Below are 16,804 nucleotides of genomic sequence, written 5' to 3' on the forward strand. Positions count from 1 at the left end.
TCTTCCCCACTTGGGATTCCCAGTAAACAGCCCCCAGAGGCATACTGCCTCCAACAGAGGATGTAGCCATGATGGCTCATAGCTGCTGATAGCTTTATCCTCCCGAGTATGTTATTTACAACAGGTAGCCAACATTACGCACAGGTAAACATTGGGCATATGGAGAGCTAAGTTGCATTTTGCTACATCTGCCAAGGTCCACTAACTCAGAGATGGGCAGATCCCTGGATTATTTGCAATAGATAGATTTCTGACACTCAATTGTTCAAAAAGGATAGCAAGAATATGATACACAGGGACTTAAATCAGATTGCTGAAATGAAGAAAACATGGGTTAACCAATAAAGGATAGTTGTATGGCAGGTGTGTGAGTTCAGCTCAGTTCTGGTATTTGGAAAAAAAAATGTCTGGGTTTAGGAACTGCTTGGTAGCACCACGTTCTTTTAATTTTACGCTCTGCTCTTTGCACCTTGTTCCTGTGTGGTGTAACGAAAAGTGTGTTGGACTGTGTGACCTGGAAGACCAGAGTTTGAATCCCTCCTGAGTCATGAAGTTCATTGGGTGACACTGTCTCTCAGCCTAATCTGCCTCACAAGGCTGTTCTGAAGAAAAAGTGAGGAGGGGGAAACCATGTACGCCACCTTGAGGTCCTTGGAGGAACAGGTGGTACAGAAATGTAATAAATGAATAAATAACCTCAGGGATCTAGCAAAAGACAAATTAGTTTCCTCAAGCTTGAAGTCTGACCTCCACTGCGGTAACCTGGAGCCAGTCGCAAAATGCTGGTTCAGAAAGCATGAAGCCAATTACTTCCTTCACTTCACAAAAAAGCAAACAAACCCAAACACATTAACCCGGAGATGACCTGGAAATACAAGTACAAATCTACACTTGAGTGGCTGTTCACCAGGTATTCTCACAGCCTAATTTAGGAGGCAAATCATTTCTGAAGTTGTAATCGCTTGAGAGCCAGACTCCTTTGCCAATTTATGTCAGTCAAGCCAACCAGATCATGCATATGTATATATAAACCACGGATGTAGAAAACCCCGAGAAAGTGAAACAGAGCAAAGAAACGCAACCATACAAAGAAGACAACCAACCAACCAGGTAATTTTTATTACAAAGTAAAAACATGGGGAATCCTAGAGAGAACGGAAGATTCCCCATGAAGAAAAGAGAAAGCCATGGCCACTCTCAGGATGCCGGCTGGAGTCATCCCTGCCTGGAGCTTCACAATTCTCCAATGGGTATTCTGGAGACGAACAATATGGCCGCCGCTGGGCCCTGTCGTGAAACAAGCATGGCAGCTACCTGGCCAGGAACAAACTGGGGGAAGTGACAGGACTGAGGAGAATCTGGCTTGTGGAGAAGCATCTGTAGAGGCAGACAACAGAGCTGGAAGAGGAGGACAATATCCGAAGATCAACCACAAAATGGCCACTCCTCCCCCACTGCTCCGAGCACAGCAAAAGAAGCCCCCTCAGGCTCCTTCGAGGACACCAGCCCGGCCTGTCATTCATTCGGCCTCAATGACAACAGGCAGAGGGTTATCCTGGGCTGCAGCTTCTACCTCGCCCGCTTGCTTTCTGCGAGCCTCGGCTGGAGGCCGTGGGGGTGGGTTGGTTGGAGGGTGTTTAATTGTGGCTCCTATTTGTAGCGCTTCCCGTTGCCTCACTTCGATGGGACGCCACTCTTCGCCACGGATGGCAGCCTGGAGGGAAAAGCCCAGAGAGATATGAGGGGGGAAAGGGTATCTCAAGGGAAAACCCCATTTTTATTTTTATTTTCTGCATGCACATGGTCCCAGGTTCACAGGAGCGTCTGAGGCCTTACACAAAGTCAGACGAGATTGGTTGAGCTAGCTCAGTATTGTCCACATTGACTGTCAACAGCACCTCAGGGCTTCAGGCAAGGCTACATTCCTAATTCTCCCTGGAGGCGCCACATATAGAACCTGGAAACTTCAGTATGTAAAGCAGATGATCTACCACAGAAGTAGGGCAGGGAGAGACTCCCACCTGAAACCTTGGAGAGCCACTGCCTGTCAGTGTAGACAATACTGGGCTAGTTGGACCAATGGCCTGGGTCAGCAGAAGAAGCTTCCTAAGTTCCCTATATTGACCTTGCCATAGCTCAGAGGTTGAGCATCTGCCTTGCATCCAGAAGCTCCTGGCATTTCCAGGTAAGGCTGGGAATCGTCCCCTGCCTGAAACCCTGGAAAGCTGCTGCCCATCTGTGTAGATGATGCTGAACTAGAGGAATAAATGGTTGGACTCAGCATAAGAACATAAAGAACCTAAGAAGAGCCTTGCTGCATCCTATTCTCACTGGGAAATCCTCAAGCACAACCTGAGTGTCTAACAGCGCTTTCTACACCAGCAATTCCCAGCGACTGATACTTCAAGGCAGAATTTAAACCCTGATGCAAATCCCTGTTCTGTCAAAGACTCATTCTGCCCATAGCCTCCATTCAAGTCACATCCCTCCCACCCCAGTTGGTCGGTCTGATGGCAATGTAAGCCAGCCAGCTGACCTCACTGAGTTCATTGCACAGAAACTGTGTATTTTTTAAAAAAAGTTGTTTCCATTTTTCTTGATGCCCTTTATGCATCGATGGACCTGCATTGTATTTTTGTTCGATGTTTATTTTATTTTTACTTTTGTATCACGTTTGAAAACAAATAATAATGATTTGAGAGGAAGGGGGAAAATGTGTTGAATCTTTACTAGAGGAAAAATGAGTACATTTCTGCCTTGGAGAGACTTATTATGTTGTATCCAATGTAAGTCATGCTCAGAGTACAACCATTTAAATTAAGGGATGTAACTATTTATTTCAATGGGTCTACTCTGAGTAAATGTCAGTTGGATACAAAACATTTTCACTATTCATTTCTGATTATGGTTACTTGATTTATTCCCTGCCCTTCACCATAAGGTCTCAGGATGGGTTACAAGAATCTAAAAATAAATGTCATTGTGAAGAGAAGAGTGTGAGTCCTAAAAATATATTCTCCCAGGTGCCAAAGTCCGGGGTAAAAAGCTGAGGCCTCAGCACTTTTAAAAATTGAATATCTTGTTAGACTCAAATAAGTGATAGCAAATGCCCAGTTAAGATTAAACAAGCTTTTTACACCACATAAATTATACACATTCTACAAAAACTTATAAGAAAATGAGATACTAATACAATATCATCATCATCATCATATTTTTACTGCTTTTATATCCCACCTTCTTCTCCAAGGAGTTCAGAGTGGGACACATGCTTCTCCTCCTACTCCTTATTCAAGTCCCACAATAACCCTGTGAAGTAGGTTAGGCTGAGAGTTGGTAACTAGCCCATGGTAAGCCTCCTGAGTGGGAATTTGAACCCTGGTCTCCCAGGTTTCTTTCATCCAACTCTCTAATTGCCACGCCACACTAGGCATCATAAACCCCAGGATGTACAACATCATTTCTTGCTCCACATGAAATACTGGAATATGCTACAACAATATTTTGTATTTAAAGGTAGCATGAGCTCTGGCCAGCAGAGGGAGCTAGAGGGCTGCTAGCCATTCTTAGGCTCTGAAGCAAAGGATTGCAGGAACTAAAGGTTGCCTTGCAGATCCTGCAGCCTAAAACCATCAGACAGCTGAGCCCTGGATCTTTGCAAAAAATATTAGGGGAGAATACTTTTGTGCAAACTGACTGAAGCTTTAAAACAGGGGCGACTCTGTTTTACAAGAAACTCCCAGGACAAGGACCTAATAACCCTCAAAGACCATCCTCCCCACAAAAACCAAATATTTTTTCCATTTTCTCCTTGACTATCTTAAAAGGACACCTAGAGTGACACTGTGGTAAAATGCACATTTATTTAAATTTAACTCATCAATCATTCAGTTTACCAAACACTGGATGATCCATTAGCTACAAATCATTTTAACTATTTGACATCTTTGTATATATTATTACTGTTGCTGTTGTTAATTCAGGAGTCAAATGGGGGTTGTGGCGGGGGCTACTTACCAGTAAGTAAATGCCGCTTGCAATGGCGAGACAAACTGTGCCGAGGATCGTGGCCAGTAAAAATGCTGCTGGAACGGCCAAGCTGCAAAAGGAATAAGTGAGAGAGATTTATTTGTATTTGTTTTAGAGAATCTATAAGCCACTTCTCACTTCTATGATAGCTTATCATATCAATTTACATATAAACCATAATGCAATGAACTCAGCAGAAGAACGATGGGGACAAAGATAGAATTAGCTGGCTCTGGCGCCACCTACTGTTGACCTTTCTGCCTTCTGCCCTATCAGTCTCAATGGGCACCAGCCACCAATGAAATATGCAGAGCATCACCCGTGTTGCGCCATTCCTTCCAAGAATCCCAGCAGTCCAGCTAGGCAGTCTCCTCCCAATGCCCGGATTTATGTGTGGAATGATTTAATGCCGTCTTGTGATGCTCTAATGGATGCTGGTAATAGGGTTCCCAAATTTCGAAAGGTGAAAATCTCCCCACCCACCCCCAGACATTTAAGGGATTTCTGCCCAGACACTTCTTCTGAACATTGTATGTCAGGGATGGGGAACCAACAGGTCTCCAAATGTTATGAGTCCAATCATCCTTGGACCACTGGCCATGCTGGCCAGGGCTGGTGGGGTCTGGAGGTCAAGAGGTTAGTTTTGCACCTGTGACATACATCTTTTGTTCTGAATAAGATAAATGCAGTTGGCAAGTTAAAGCAGGAGCTTGTGCCCGACCCTCCTACTTTAAGAACAGTCTTGCCAGCTGACTGGCCAGGATCTGAAAAGGAACTGTTAATATTATTCATTGCATTTATAACCCACATTTCTTTCCAAGCAGTTCAAGGAGGCGTACGTGGTTCTCCCCCTTTTAATGATCCTGCGAGGTCTGTTAAATAGTGGGTAGACATAGCAGAAGACGCAGCGATTTCTCCAAAGCAGCTCTTTATTTGTAAGCTGGAACAGAACTGAACAGCAAACAGCTCAGCTGGCCTGCTTGTAGCAACAACAACCCAGGGTTTCCCGCCTAAAGTAACTGACGTGGACCTGAGTGAAAACTATATACATGATACTCTTGGTGGCCAGGGTGAGAACTTCAATACATAACAAGGTCGGTTACACTAAGAGGAAGCAAGTGACTCAAGGTCACCTGGTGAGCTTCCTATTAGGCAGCCACCTTCATTGTAGAGTTTTTGACCCTGCTAAAACCTTTTCTGTTTGGGAAGCCTCCCAAGACAGATCATTTTATTATGCATATTGTTTCGAAAACTGTCCATTTTATCTACATTTTGATGGCTTCATTATGTCACCTTCTTAAAAAGTCTGCTGAGTTTATTGCTATTTTCTTCTGAGTATTTTATATTATTTTACATAAACCAGAACATTGTGGGGGGGGAAAAGGTTTTTTTGGGGGGAAATAAGTGCTATATCAATCTTGTTAAATAAATAAGCTACATTGCCTTCAGATATACAGTGTTGCTTTTTTATTATTAAAAAAGGGAGAATGCACTGTAGGAAGGAGGCGAGCGCAACATCTTATGACCGTCTTAAGATTCAATTGAGTAAACAAAACACCCACCCACATTGCAGAACCAAGGAAAGGGGACCCACTGTAATGCCCCTCCCCCCCCCGACCACATCCAGTTAAGACTTCCATGTGAGTTTCATGTATGTGGGCCACACAGAAACACACTGGTGTCTCCATGAGACATGAGCATCAGTTAACTGGAGAGAGAAAGCAGAAAGTTTTGTCTAATTTTCCCCTCAAATACTGAAAAGGCTGACAAGTCAAGAAGTGGAATGAATTATTTACCATATGTGCAGGAAAGCACGGACGTAGTAATTCCTAGTGAGGGGTCCAAATGCCTTCACGACAGTTGTGAAGCACTTCTGGCCACTGTTGGGAATGGGAGTAAAAAGAGAGAGTGCAATGACAAACACAGATTCTAGCTGTCAAAGGGTTCTGTGATACCCAGAAGCTTGCTCAAAAGCCATACTGAACGAAGGAGGCAGACCTAACCTTTTGAAACTACATTGATTTTAACCAGCCAGTTCCCGAGCTCAAGGAGCAGGGTTTTGTCTATGTTTGGATACAACTGGATGCCATTTTGAAGGAAGATGGCAGGCTGACCCTTTTGGAAATGTGCTGAACGTAACCATTGATTTCAAAAGTGTGCTAGAGTTTTGGGTTCTTAGAATTCCCAAGCAACACCAGGTACAAGGCTGCATAACTAAAATGAATGCCTATTTTGAAAGCCAATGTCAATAACAATCTTGGTCAAAAATGAAAAGGCATTAGACACCATACTTATAAAAGAATGGAAATGGTTTATTGAATATTTACAAATTGTAAACAGTTAAGAACATTGGCAGGATTATTGTAATGCAGTTTCATAAGAGCATATATTTAAAGTAGATAAAAAAATGATCAAATTAAGTTAATTTGGATATGCAGAAGATATTAAAAATAAATTTAAGGAGCCACAGAAATAGAGGGAAGGAAGTCAAGTTTTGAAATGTTAGAATGACTGTAAAATTATTGAAATGTATAAACCTGAAAATCATAAATAAAAATAAAGCATTTAAAAAAAAGACACTTACCACCGCTCCATTGTAGATCCCTTTTTCCGCTTCCCCCTCGGGTACTCCAGCAGGCATATAAAGACTCCAGCAGCTCTTTGGGGAAAAGGGTTAAGGAAGGGGGGGGTATCTCTTTTGTGCCCCATTATCCTAGGAAAGCTTTCTCCTGAGTAGCCACTGATATCCAGGACAGCCCAGAATCCCTCCTTTGCTCAGTCCCAGGAAATGAGAGAAGAGTTTTTAAAAATGTATATATGTTATGTTATGTTATGTTATGTTATGTTATGTTATGTTATGTTATGGTGTTATACAATTTGTGTGTCTGTTTTTCCAACAGAAAAAATATTTCCAAAGTCCCACTAGTGACCTGGAGGAAGTTTGTATCTTAGCAATATTAACCCAAAGAGCCAGTTCACACATGCAGCACACATGTTTGTCTCAACACAACCTTTCCTCTGTGTGAGGGGGTGGAAGAGGCATGGAGAGAGATCTGTTTGAAGCAGTCTGTACGCTGAGGTAAAGTCTGCATCTCTTTCGGCAATCACTGTGGTTGCAAACACAAAAATTTCCCCAAAATACCAAAACTGAAACGGCTGCAAGCTATTTCAGGCTGTAGGCCCCTTGAGACCGAGACCTGTTATCTGTAGGGGAGCATGCAGATAGAAAACAGTAGACAAATACTAGGGTCATACCTGCACGTTTAGCTCACTTTTATGCCACCGTAAGCAGCCATGGCTTACCCCAAAGAATCTTGGGAGGTTTGTTTGTTAACGGTACTGAGAGTTGTGAGGAGAACCCTTCTTCCCCCACAGAGCTACAATTTTCAGAATACTCTGAGAATTATAGTTCTGTGAAGGGAAGATGGAATCTCCTAACAGCTCTCAGCACCCTTAACAAACTACAGTTCCCAGGATTCTTTGGGGGAAGCCACGACTGACAAAGTGATATAATAGTGCCTTAAATGTATGTTGTGGGTGTGGCCTTCAAAATGTGACTACAGTGGTACTTTGGTTTGCATACGTTTTGGATTACAAACATGTCAAACCCGGAAGTGCGTGTCCCAGTTTGAAACCTTTCTTTGGATCACAACCCATTTTTTTTGGGTTACAAACAAAAAAATTTTGGAGGCCCTATTGGCGAAAGTGCACCTTGGGTTACAACCTGTTTTGGTTTACAAATGGGCCTCTGGAACTGATTATGGTTGTAAACCAAGGTACTACTGTATGTGCATAGCCTGGATCAGACTGAGATTCTCTCACAAAGGCACCAGGAATCAGATGAAGGAATAAAATGGCCCTTGTACCTTTAAGAACTGGTTGTCAAATTTGCTTTCCCCCTCTTCCTTTCCCATCCCATCCCTCTTTTCCTTTTGTGCCATGTCTTTTAAATTGAATGTATGTGAGCAGGGATGCTCGTGTTTTTTATTAATCACACCTAGGTTGCTCTGGGAGTCTTTTCAGATAAAGAGTGGAGTAAAACCACTTTAAGCAAACACCAAAGTTTTGAGGGACGTAGAAGAGCAGAAAAACTGGACACATGGTCCAGGGACAGGAGAGAGAACAGACCAGGCTGGATTTCATATTGGTTTGAACTCATCAGGCCAAATCTTTGCAAATTCTCTGCTCTCTTTTATCCCCCCACTATAACCCAAAGATCGGAGGAGGATAAGGTCATTTCCATTTCACGCTTTCAACAGCTCCTGCAAACAAAGCCCCTCTGATTGCTGTGTTACATGTGGGAAACGGAGTCTGAGAAGTACCAAACTGCACAAGGGCATTTGGTGAGTCTCTGGTTGAACTGGGGGAGAGCTTGATCTCACTGACTGGCAGGCTCAAACCCACAAGCAGAAGGATGGGACTCCATGTGCACATTGCTCCTTTGCACAACCTACAAGCCAACTCAGTCCTTTCTGCTCTGCCCTTTCACCAGCAGCCACAGTGACTGGCTATGGAACTGCAACTTCCTGGACACCATTTACCAAACAGAACCTACCTTCTTTCCTCTTTTCTGCAGCTACAGAAATTCCACATTTTGCAATCCTCATACTTCTGCAGAACGCCTGCATTAAGCAAAGCGACTATTTTTTATTTCCTTGACATCATTTGGCCAATGGAACCTTGCTTCCACCTCTTGTTAAGTGCTGGGAAGTGACCAAATTGTTCAGTCACAGAAATTCCAATTTTGTAATCACTAGACTTCTGCAAGCACGCGCGCACACACACAACCAGATTAAGCAAAACCCTAATTTATTTATGCTGTACCATCTGGGGAACTGGTCAAAAGGAAGTTGGACTAGATGGATTTTGAGGTGCCTCCCACCTGTTTGATTCTGTGATACCAACAGAATCACAAGGCATCTTGCGGCTACAGAATCCAGGGGTTTTCTTGGGGGGGGGGAGAAGAAAGGAGACAGAAATCACATGGAAGGATACATTGAATAGGCTGCAAACTGCCAGTTTTTGAACTGCCCAGCAACTGCCACGATCCCACCAGTCACTAGAACTAAAAGGGGGGGGGGAGACAAGCTTACCTACCATCCACCACAAATCAACATTAAAAAAAATAAAATCCAACATGCACAACAAATGTAACTAGCCCACAGCTCACAATTCATGGTCCAACTTTTATTGATGTATTTATTACGGGAGAAAAATAAATTAAAAGAGCAGAAAAGCCACTTAAAATTAGAGAGTCCGTGTGATGCTGTGCAGTGGCTGGAGCAGGGTGGGCAACCTCTGGCCAAGGGGCTTTATGCAGCCCTCTCCGTTTGCCCCTTAGCATTCTCTGCAGGCCACACCGTTCCCCAGTCCTGCTTTGCTCCTTCCTTGAGTGGCTGCAATGTGTCCTTGATCTCTAGTAATGCCTCTTACTTGCCTACATGGAGGATGGAGAGAGATGGGTAGGTGTGTATGTAAAAACTAGCCTGCTGTGCCCAGAGTAAAATCTGCATCTGCTGCCCTGCCCACTTTTACCTCTGGCTCCGCCTACCATTGGCATGCGGCCCTCAGACGGTTTCCCACAAGGAGATGCGGCCCTTGGACTGGCGAATGTTCCCCACTCATCCGTCAGAGAGTGTTGCACTGGGACCAGAGGGACCCAGGTTCCGTTCCCTACCCAGCCATGCAGCTCAGGGAGTGTGGCCTTCCCCACAGGATTGTTGTGAGGATAAAAGCAGCACAGAAATATGCACAATGCTCTTTGGCAAAAAGGCAGGTTGAGAAATAAAGGAAGGGCCTTTGACAGAGGCAGAGATTAACTCCCAAAGAAACAGCCGTTCCCCACCTTAAGAATTCCTGCTTCTTAACTTTTCGCTTTCCATGAATGATACTCTGTGCATGTTCAGAGGAAACTTCGTCTTTGCTATTTCACTGAAAACGTGTGAGGGCAAGGAGCACCCATAGCAGCAGATAATAATCTTTGGTGCTGCAAGGCATTCTTTAATTGCTCACAGCACTTTTCACACATTATCTCAGCCACGCTCTTAATGTTCCCTCAGGCTCCACACTGCCCAGCTTTGAATGGGGATGGGGAGCTGTTTGTTAAGAAAGAATTACTTGCTTGGAGTTGCCCAGTGAAAATGATTAGCAGTAGACTCAGGGCAGATAAAAGGCAGGATTCCCCACCACACACACACAATACGTCATTCATTTGTGGAATTTAGAACCACAGGGGGTGTGGAAATGGCCCCTCACTTCAATGACTTTTAAAAGGAGAGGAGAGGCCAATTCAGGGGAGACTTATATCAACTGCAGATCACAACCTACGGTAATAGAGCCTCCAGGTTCAAGGGCAGGCTACCCCCCCCCCCACACACACACACAAAGAGCTGCTGGGGAAGCAGAAGAGGGCTTTTATCCCATTACTCTCTGCTTGTGAGCTTCCCAAAGGCATCTATCTGGTTGGATGCTGTGAGAGGCTGGGCTTCAGGACTTCTCCCTAGCTAGGCTTCTAGTCTGACCTAAATGAAACATCTCTTCTTAGCCACATGTTATGCCCCACTTGTGAAGAAGGAGGCTGTATTAATTTACATTGGTGACCTGATCTGACAGGGTGTTTTCTTCTTCTTCTTATGTCCTTGTGGCGGAAGTCATCTGGTTGTGTTCCTGGACAAGATGAGATCAAAACTAAGAACTCCCTTAGTCTTGCTCCACACACCCTTTTCTCATGTCCTTCTAGGAGGATTAGACTAATTCACAGAGGAGGAGTCTATCAGTGGCTAAGAGTCACACAATGCCTGTATGCTACTGCCTCCGAGATCAGCTCATATCCTTAGTTTCTGCTGGTGCTTGTTGAGTCAAAAATGTCACCCTCCTGGTGCAAGAGGCAGTGGCGTAGCGTGGGTTGTCAGCACCCAGGGCAAGGCAAGTAATTTGCGCTCCCTAACCCGTGGATTTGGGCCCCCTAACCCTAACCCCCAGATGTTGCGCCCGGTGCGGCCCGCCCCCCCTGCACCCCCCACACTACGTCACTGGCAAGAGGGAAGGAGGCATCAGGGAAACCCCAATGTTTGCAAAAGTGGAAGAAATCTTTAGGGTGGGGGTGCAGGGGGCGGATATAAGCTCAGGGAAGGGCCATAACCCAGTGGCAGAGCACTTGCCAGATTCAACCCCCTTCATCTCTGAGCCCAGATAGGAAAGACTCCTGCCTGAAACCCTGGAGAACTGCTGCCAGCCAGCGTAGGCAATATTGAGCTAGATAAACCAAGTTTGTGGGGGTGGGGAGGGGGCAGTTCCCATAGATGTAGATTTAGGGCAGCACGGCCGGTTCCCCCGGAGTGAGAGCTGAGCCAAGGGGGCACCATAGGGAGTCACAGCTATAATGTAGTGCATGTGTAGAATGGAAGGCGATGGGTGGAGACATGCCAAATTTTGGTCTTGCACAGGGTGCAGGTGAAAGACCAGGTTTCAATTGGGGCATCTGGTTGGCCACAGTGCAAAAAGGAGTCTGAACTAGATGGGTCCCCTTTGGCCTGATCTAGCAGACAGGTCTCTTCATATGCCTCTTTCCTTTAGAGCCTCACTTCCTACTAGGTCACCTGACTGCAGGGAAATTCCTACAAGGCCAGTTTACCACCATCAGATCTTTGCAAGGGAGAAGAACCAAGAAGTGAAACCTTCTCCCAGTCTGTCATTGCCTCACCACCTGACTGCTCTGGATGGGTGTGGAACAGGAGCAAGCACTGATTTCATGAAAAAGTTTTTGCAAGGTGCTAGGCCATAAGCCCTCCTCCGTCTGTGTGAACACACTAACCCAGATTAAAGGAACTTTCTCTGTATGTGCGGACAATAAGCCCACTTCTGCAGCAAAGGCACTCAAGGGTGGAGCTGCTGGTTTCTCTGACTTGGGCAGCATTTCTTATTTTCTCAAGGGAGCATGTGAGGCTCCCAGCGGCAAAGTCATTTCGAGAAAGCAGCCAGAAATAGCTCCTTTCTGCTGCCTCTTGTGTTTTGGTTCACAGGGCAACTGAAGTTTTAAAAAGCAAGAACTTGTCATGGCCGTGCCACCAGGCCCTCCTTGTCTGAAAGGAGCTGGGCGGATATCTGGGATGCGTCAAGCAGAGCGCCAGATGGACGCATTCGAGCACACTTGAACCAGCAGGCCTGTGGAAGCAAACGGGATGTTCTGTGCACTGCTGTGATTACAGCACGAAGGCCGAACTATGCAGGAATTAAAGGAGTTGGCAAAGAAGCCCGAGCTCCGCGTCATCTTAAGATACCAGCTTCAAAAGATCCAAATAATGGTGCAGTGAAAACAAGGAAGGGTCTTGTGGGAAATTAGAGACAAAATGATTTACTGTAGCATACCATACAAATAAACACTACACTTACACTATGAAAGTTTATGCTGCAAGAAATCTTTTTATCTTTATGGTACCATGAAACTCTCTCTTTTTAACGATGCTGTCTGTTTAGGGGCTAAATGATATCCCAGAATTAATTGAAAGGTTTATCTGTGAACTAGATTTGTTTATTTTCTGAGTCTTGGCTTTTGTTTTACATAAAAATAAGGCTAAGGGTCACACGTAAATCAACACAGGCTATGTGCCGATGTTATGTCTCTCAAATTCAACAACTGCACTTGCAGCCAGAAGTGCAAGTATGTGCACACAAACATACGTCCAGTTTTCACATTGCCTCAAGGCAAAACTATCCATTATGTTGAGAGTACGTGTTTTAGGTACCGTATGTACTTACAGTACATAACAATTGACAGATGCAAAGCAAACAGTACAATGTTTAGACTGGGGCTGCGTATACACCATACATTTCAAACACATTGCTTCCTCCAAAAAATCCTGGGAAACGTAGTTTCTTCCCTCACAGAGCTGCAGTTCCCAGCACCCTTAACAATTTGCAGCTTCCAGGATCCTTTGAAGGAAGCCACACGCTTTAAACGTGGTGCGGAAATTTGAAAAAAAGAATTGGTGCTATCAAAGGTATAAAATATGAAATAATTTCACTAAGTCTATAATGACAACAAGTTGGATACATTTACACATTTCTGTTGAGTGCTCAGCTGTAGTCCCCTGGGTTCTGATTATTTATTATGTATTGAATTTATATCCCCCCTTCCTCCTGAAGGAGCCCAGGTTGGCAAACACATTTTTTTAAAGTGTTCTAAAATAGTTAAAATGTTTTTTTAAACCCCAGTTACAATTAAAAATATTATTTCATTTATGGATCTCAGGGTTGTCAGGAACAGTATCCTTCAGCCACCAAATGCCTGGGTCCCTTTCGCTTGTGTATAGGGGCTGTCTCAAACAGATGCAGGATGCTAAGCAATGCGCCCAGTAAAAAGCAAAACTCATTTGGGATGTTTGTGGACTGTCTGTTTTGATAAGAGTCTCAGGGTGCTTCCAAACAACCTATATATTGAGGAATCAACCTGATTTGTTTGTAGGAAGATTATATGTTGCTGACTATTTAATGAACATTTATTCTGTGTGCAGGGAAGTCCATCAAAGCAAATGTTACCACACACTTTCCCCGTCACTTTCCTTATTGCAAGAAGTCCTATTGAGTGATGCTGGCCAACTAATCAGCCCTAATGATTTTGAATATGGATACACAATATGGCTCTTGATTACTCCACCTTAACTAACAGGAAAATGGAAGACTGTGTGCTTGCAAATGCCCTAGCCTGCACAGATCACTCCTGGGCTAATGGCAACATCAAGTTTCCTTCCTTATTTTCATCCATTGCACTTCCTCAAAAGGAAAGCACAAAAATCTCATTGGCTCTGATGGTCACAGCCAAGCCAGGTTAAAGTCCTTTCCCCTCCAAAAATCTAGAAGTCTCCTTCCTGCCCCAATTAAAAAGGATGCCCCCATCAAAAAAGGGGGGGGGTATTATGTGTTTAACATAACCACCACAGGGCAGGTGAACTGCTCTCCCACACAGCAAGGCAATACTTCCAGGAGAGTCACAACACACACACAAACCCGATGGCAAGGCGAGTAAAAACTGCTGTCATCACTATGAAAATTCAAAGTTTAAGATTCGGTTCCATCAAGACTAATTTGAGATTACTGGGGAATAGGGCATATCATTGCTGGCCACTGACATACTGGGAATGTCACAAAAGCACGTTTAATTGGAATGCTCAATGTTTAGGAACAAATACATTTTATTTCTGTATTTTTTTAAAAGAAGGGAGAACTTAAGGGGTTGAGAATTTCAGTCTTGGCTCTGAAAACTCACAGGCAGGCTCTCTCTCGCTCACATTTAACCTGCTCCCCCTGCTTTCCCCAGCCAAAGCTACTCCACTAAAAGATGCACCCCAATTTTTTTAATTCCACCCACTCAGGCACAAAGCAAATGGACTGAGGCTATGGAGCCCCTTGCAATGGGCAAGGTGCAGATTCCTTCATTTACTCTGGTTTAACCACACCACTGTGGGGGTGAGGGGAATTGGAGGAGGAAGAGAGGACTCCCGGGCCACAAACCTGCTGGAGGGACGCGAATCCTTTCGCGAAGGAAAGATTTCGGGATGGGGCTCAGAACAGTTTCTAACCTGGCATCGCCCGCTTTTCCTTGCATGGGGCAACAAGGACACTCTGCACTTGCTCAGGGGCCCTTTGGCTCCACTTGGCAAGAAGAGATGCTGGTGTCCATCCCCCTCCCTCCTCGGATCCCCCCAAAAAACTCACTTAGGCCGGAGGCCAGCGCCTGCTCGTTCGCCCACATGGCCCACTCGATGCCCCCCATCGCGCCGCGCTCAGCTGCACCGAGAAAGTGAAGGAGGGAGCCGGCTGCTGGGCGGACACCTCCCCCCCCCCAACTCCCCTACGTCCCTTCCTGCTCCTCCTCTGCGGGCTGAGCCAGAAACGCCCCACAACAGCCCGGCCTCCGCCAGTGTCTCCCTCCAGACACGCGTCTCGGCCGTCCCTCCCGCCCCGATTCCCACCAAGCGCCGCTACGGCTCGCTCCAGTTCCAAACGGCGCCAGCTTTCGACTTACACAGGATTCTTCAGCTCAAGAGGCGTGCAGGGGAAGACTGCGCCAAAAAAGTTCACACAACTCACGCTAATCATCCTCAGCATAGTGTAAAAGCACCACGTGAACGCAGCCCCTTAAAACTGATTCCCCCCGCCCCCCAAAAAGCAGTGGGATGTTAGATGCAGTTGAGAACACTGTAGAACTGAAACCATTCCAATAATCTACTTTTATTAACCTCTTCATATCCAGAACCCATCACATCATTGGGATCCGTTTTATTTACTTAAGATATTTTAAGTGTTTTATCCCTTGGGAGAAAAGATGACACATGAATTTAATAAACAATGAGAAGTTGGGACAGACAAAGAACTTTAAAGGAGATGCTAAGCTTTGCACCCCAAAAGTAGGGAATCAAGTGCTGCAAGCTGCAGGATAAGGCAAAGAGAACATAAGCTGTGCTTCAAAATTGGCAGGTATAAACGGGAATCAGACAAGAAAGGAATTTTGTGCAACGGCTCTTGGGGAAGGAGGAGACTTTCTGCTGCTAACTGTAAGCAGAGGGGAAAAGAGACTTCCTCTCAGCTGCCAGGACCTGGATTGACCAAGATCAGTATTCACCTCCAAATGCAGCATCCAAATAGGAGGGTGAATTGTGGGACACTGAAGGCGGAAGGGCCATAGCTTTGTGATAGAGAATCTGCTCTGCTTGCAGGAGGTCCCAGGTTCAGTCAGCAGAATCTCCGGGTAGGGTTGGGAATGTGCTATCTGAAGCTCTGCAGAGCTGCTGCCAGTGTCGACAAGACTGAGCTAGATGGACCAGTGGCCTGGGTGCAGTAAAAGCCAGCTTCACGTGTGTTGTTGTAGAGCAACCGCACTAGTTCAAGAGATCCAGCGAGGCAGCAGGGGATCTGCAGCCCAAAATTTGCCTGGCTCGTTCAAGGCTGCATTTGAAAAACCGAATGCTCTCTAGTTGCCCCAAAGTCTGCATGGCGTCTTCACTCTTTCCCATACAACATGCCTCTCTCCTCCCCTACTCCATGTGTGGCAATGGTTCCAATTCCTTTTGTCTGCTTCTTCCTTCTTTGTCTCGTTCGCTCCTCTCCTAAGTGCTGTAAGACCTGCACCAGCAGATGGTACTTCCAAGAGGTGGGGAGAGAGACCTGCTATCACTGCCCTCCCCTACATTTGCCTTTTGCTGCTGTCAAGCTCCTGTGGAGGAGAGAGATGGGAGCCAGCTATATGTCATCTAGCATGGTGAAAGTCTCCTCTGAACTATATTTAAGCCACACCCTTGGAGTGCAGCAAGACCAGCTCCAGAAACTTTACAGTCAGTCAACTCTTGTTTTGCCTTGTATTTATGTACTATTGTCTTTATTCTGTGCTTGATTACCTTTGGCCATTTTTCAATTTGCTGACATGTTCTGTATTTTGCACATTTGTATTTCCAGTGCTCCGTCTTTTGTTGTGTAATGTTTGTTGTTAGCCGCTTTGAGCACAGCTAATTGTGGAAAAGCGGCATACAAGTAAACTCAGTCAATCCCAATTCCGCCCCCACCATCTCACCCTACAACCCACCCACCCCTGGGCCTGCAACTTGTGCCCTACTATCACTGTCCTGCGAGGACTGCATAGACCTTCTGAGCCCAGGTTGCATGGATTTCAACTTGCTCAATTCACCTCTAATTCCCCTTGCTGAAGTTGCACTGTTTGCCAGTATTCTATAGCCAACAGCTTCACTCAGCGCAGTTGGAATGCTTAGCAGCTCAGCCAATA

The 16,804-nt window shown here is 45.3% G+C and overlaps 1 protein-coding gene across 1 annotated transcript; it reads right to left on the reverse strand.

Moving 5' to 3' along the window:
* Window positions 1-1,093: 1,093 nt before the first annotated feature.
* Window positions 1,094-14,885, reverse strand: CYBA (cytochrome b-245 alpha chain). The gene is made up of 6 exons (XM_082232455.1): window positions 14,743-14,885; window positions 9,025-9,094; window positions 6,614-6,688; window positions 5,826-5,909; window positions 4,018-4,099; window positions 1,094-1,714 (listed from the first exon to the last, which is right to left on the reverse strand). Exons 1-6 carry the CDS (start codon window positions 14,798-14,800, stop codon window positions 1,520-1,522), a joined length of 564 nt encoding a protein of 187 aa, XP_082088581.1. The 5' UTR covers window positions 14,801-14,885; the 3' UTR covers window positions 1,094-1,519.
* Between the last annotated feature and the right edge of the window lie 1,919 nt (window positions 14,886-16,804).

This window comes from Podarcis vaucheri, assembly GCF_965113315.1.
Source record: "Podarcis vaucheri genome assembly, chromosome: 7".
NCBI lineage: Eukaryota > Metazoa > Chordata > Lepidosauria > Squamata > Lacertidae > Podarcis > Podarcis vaucheri.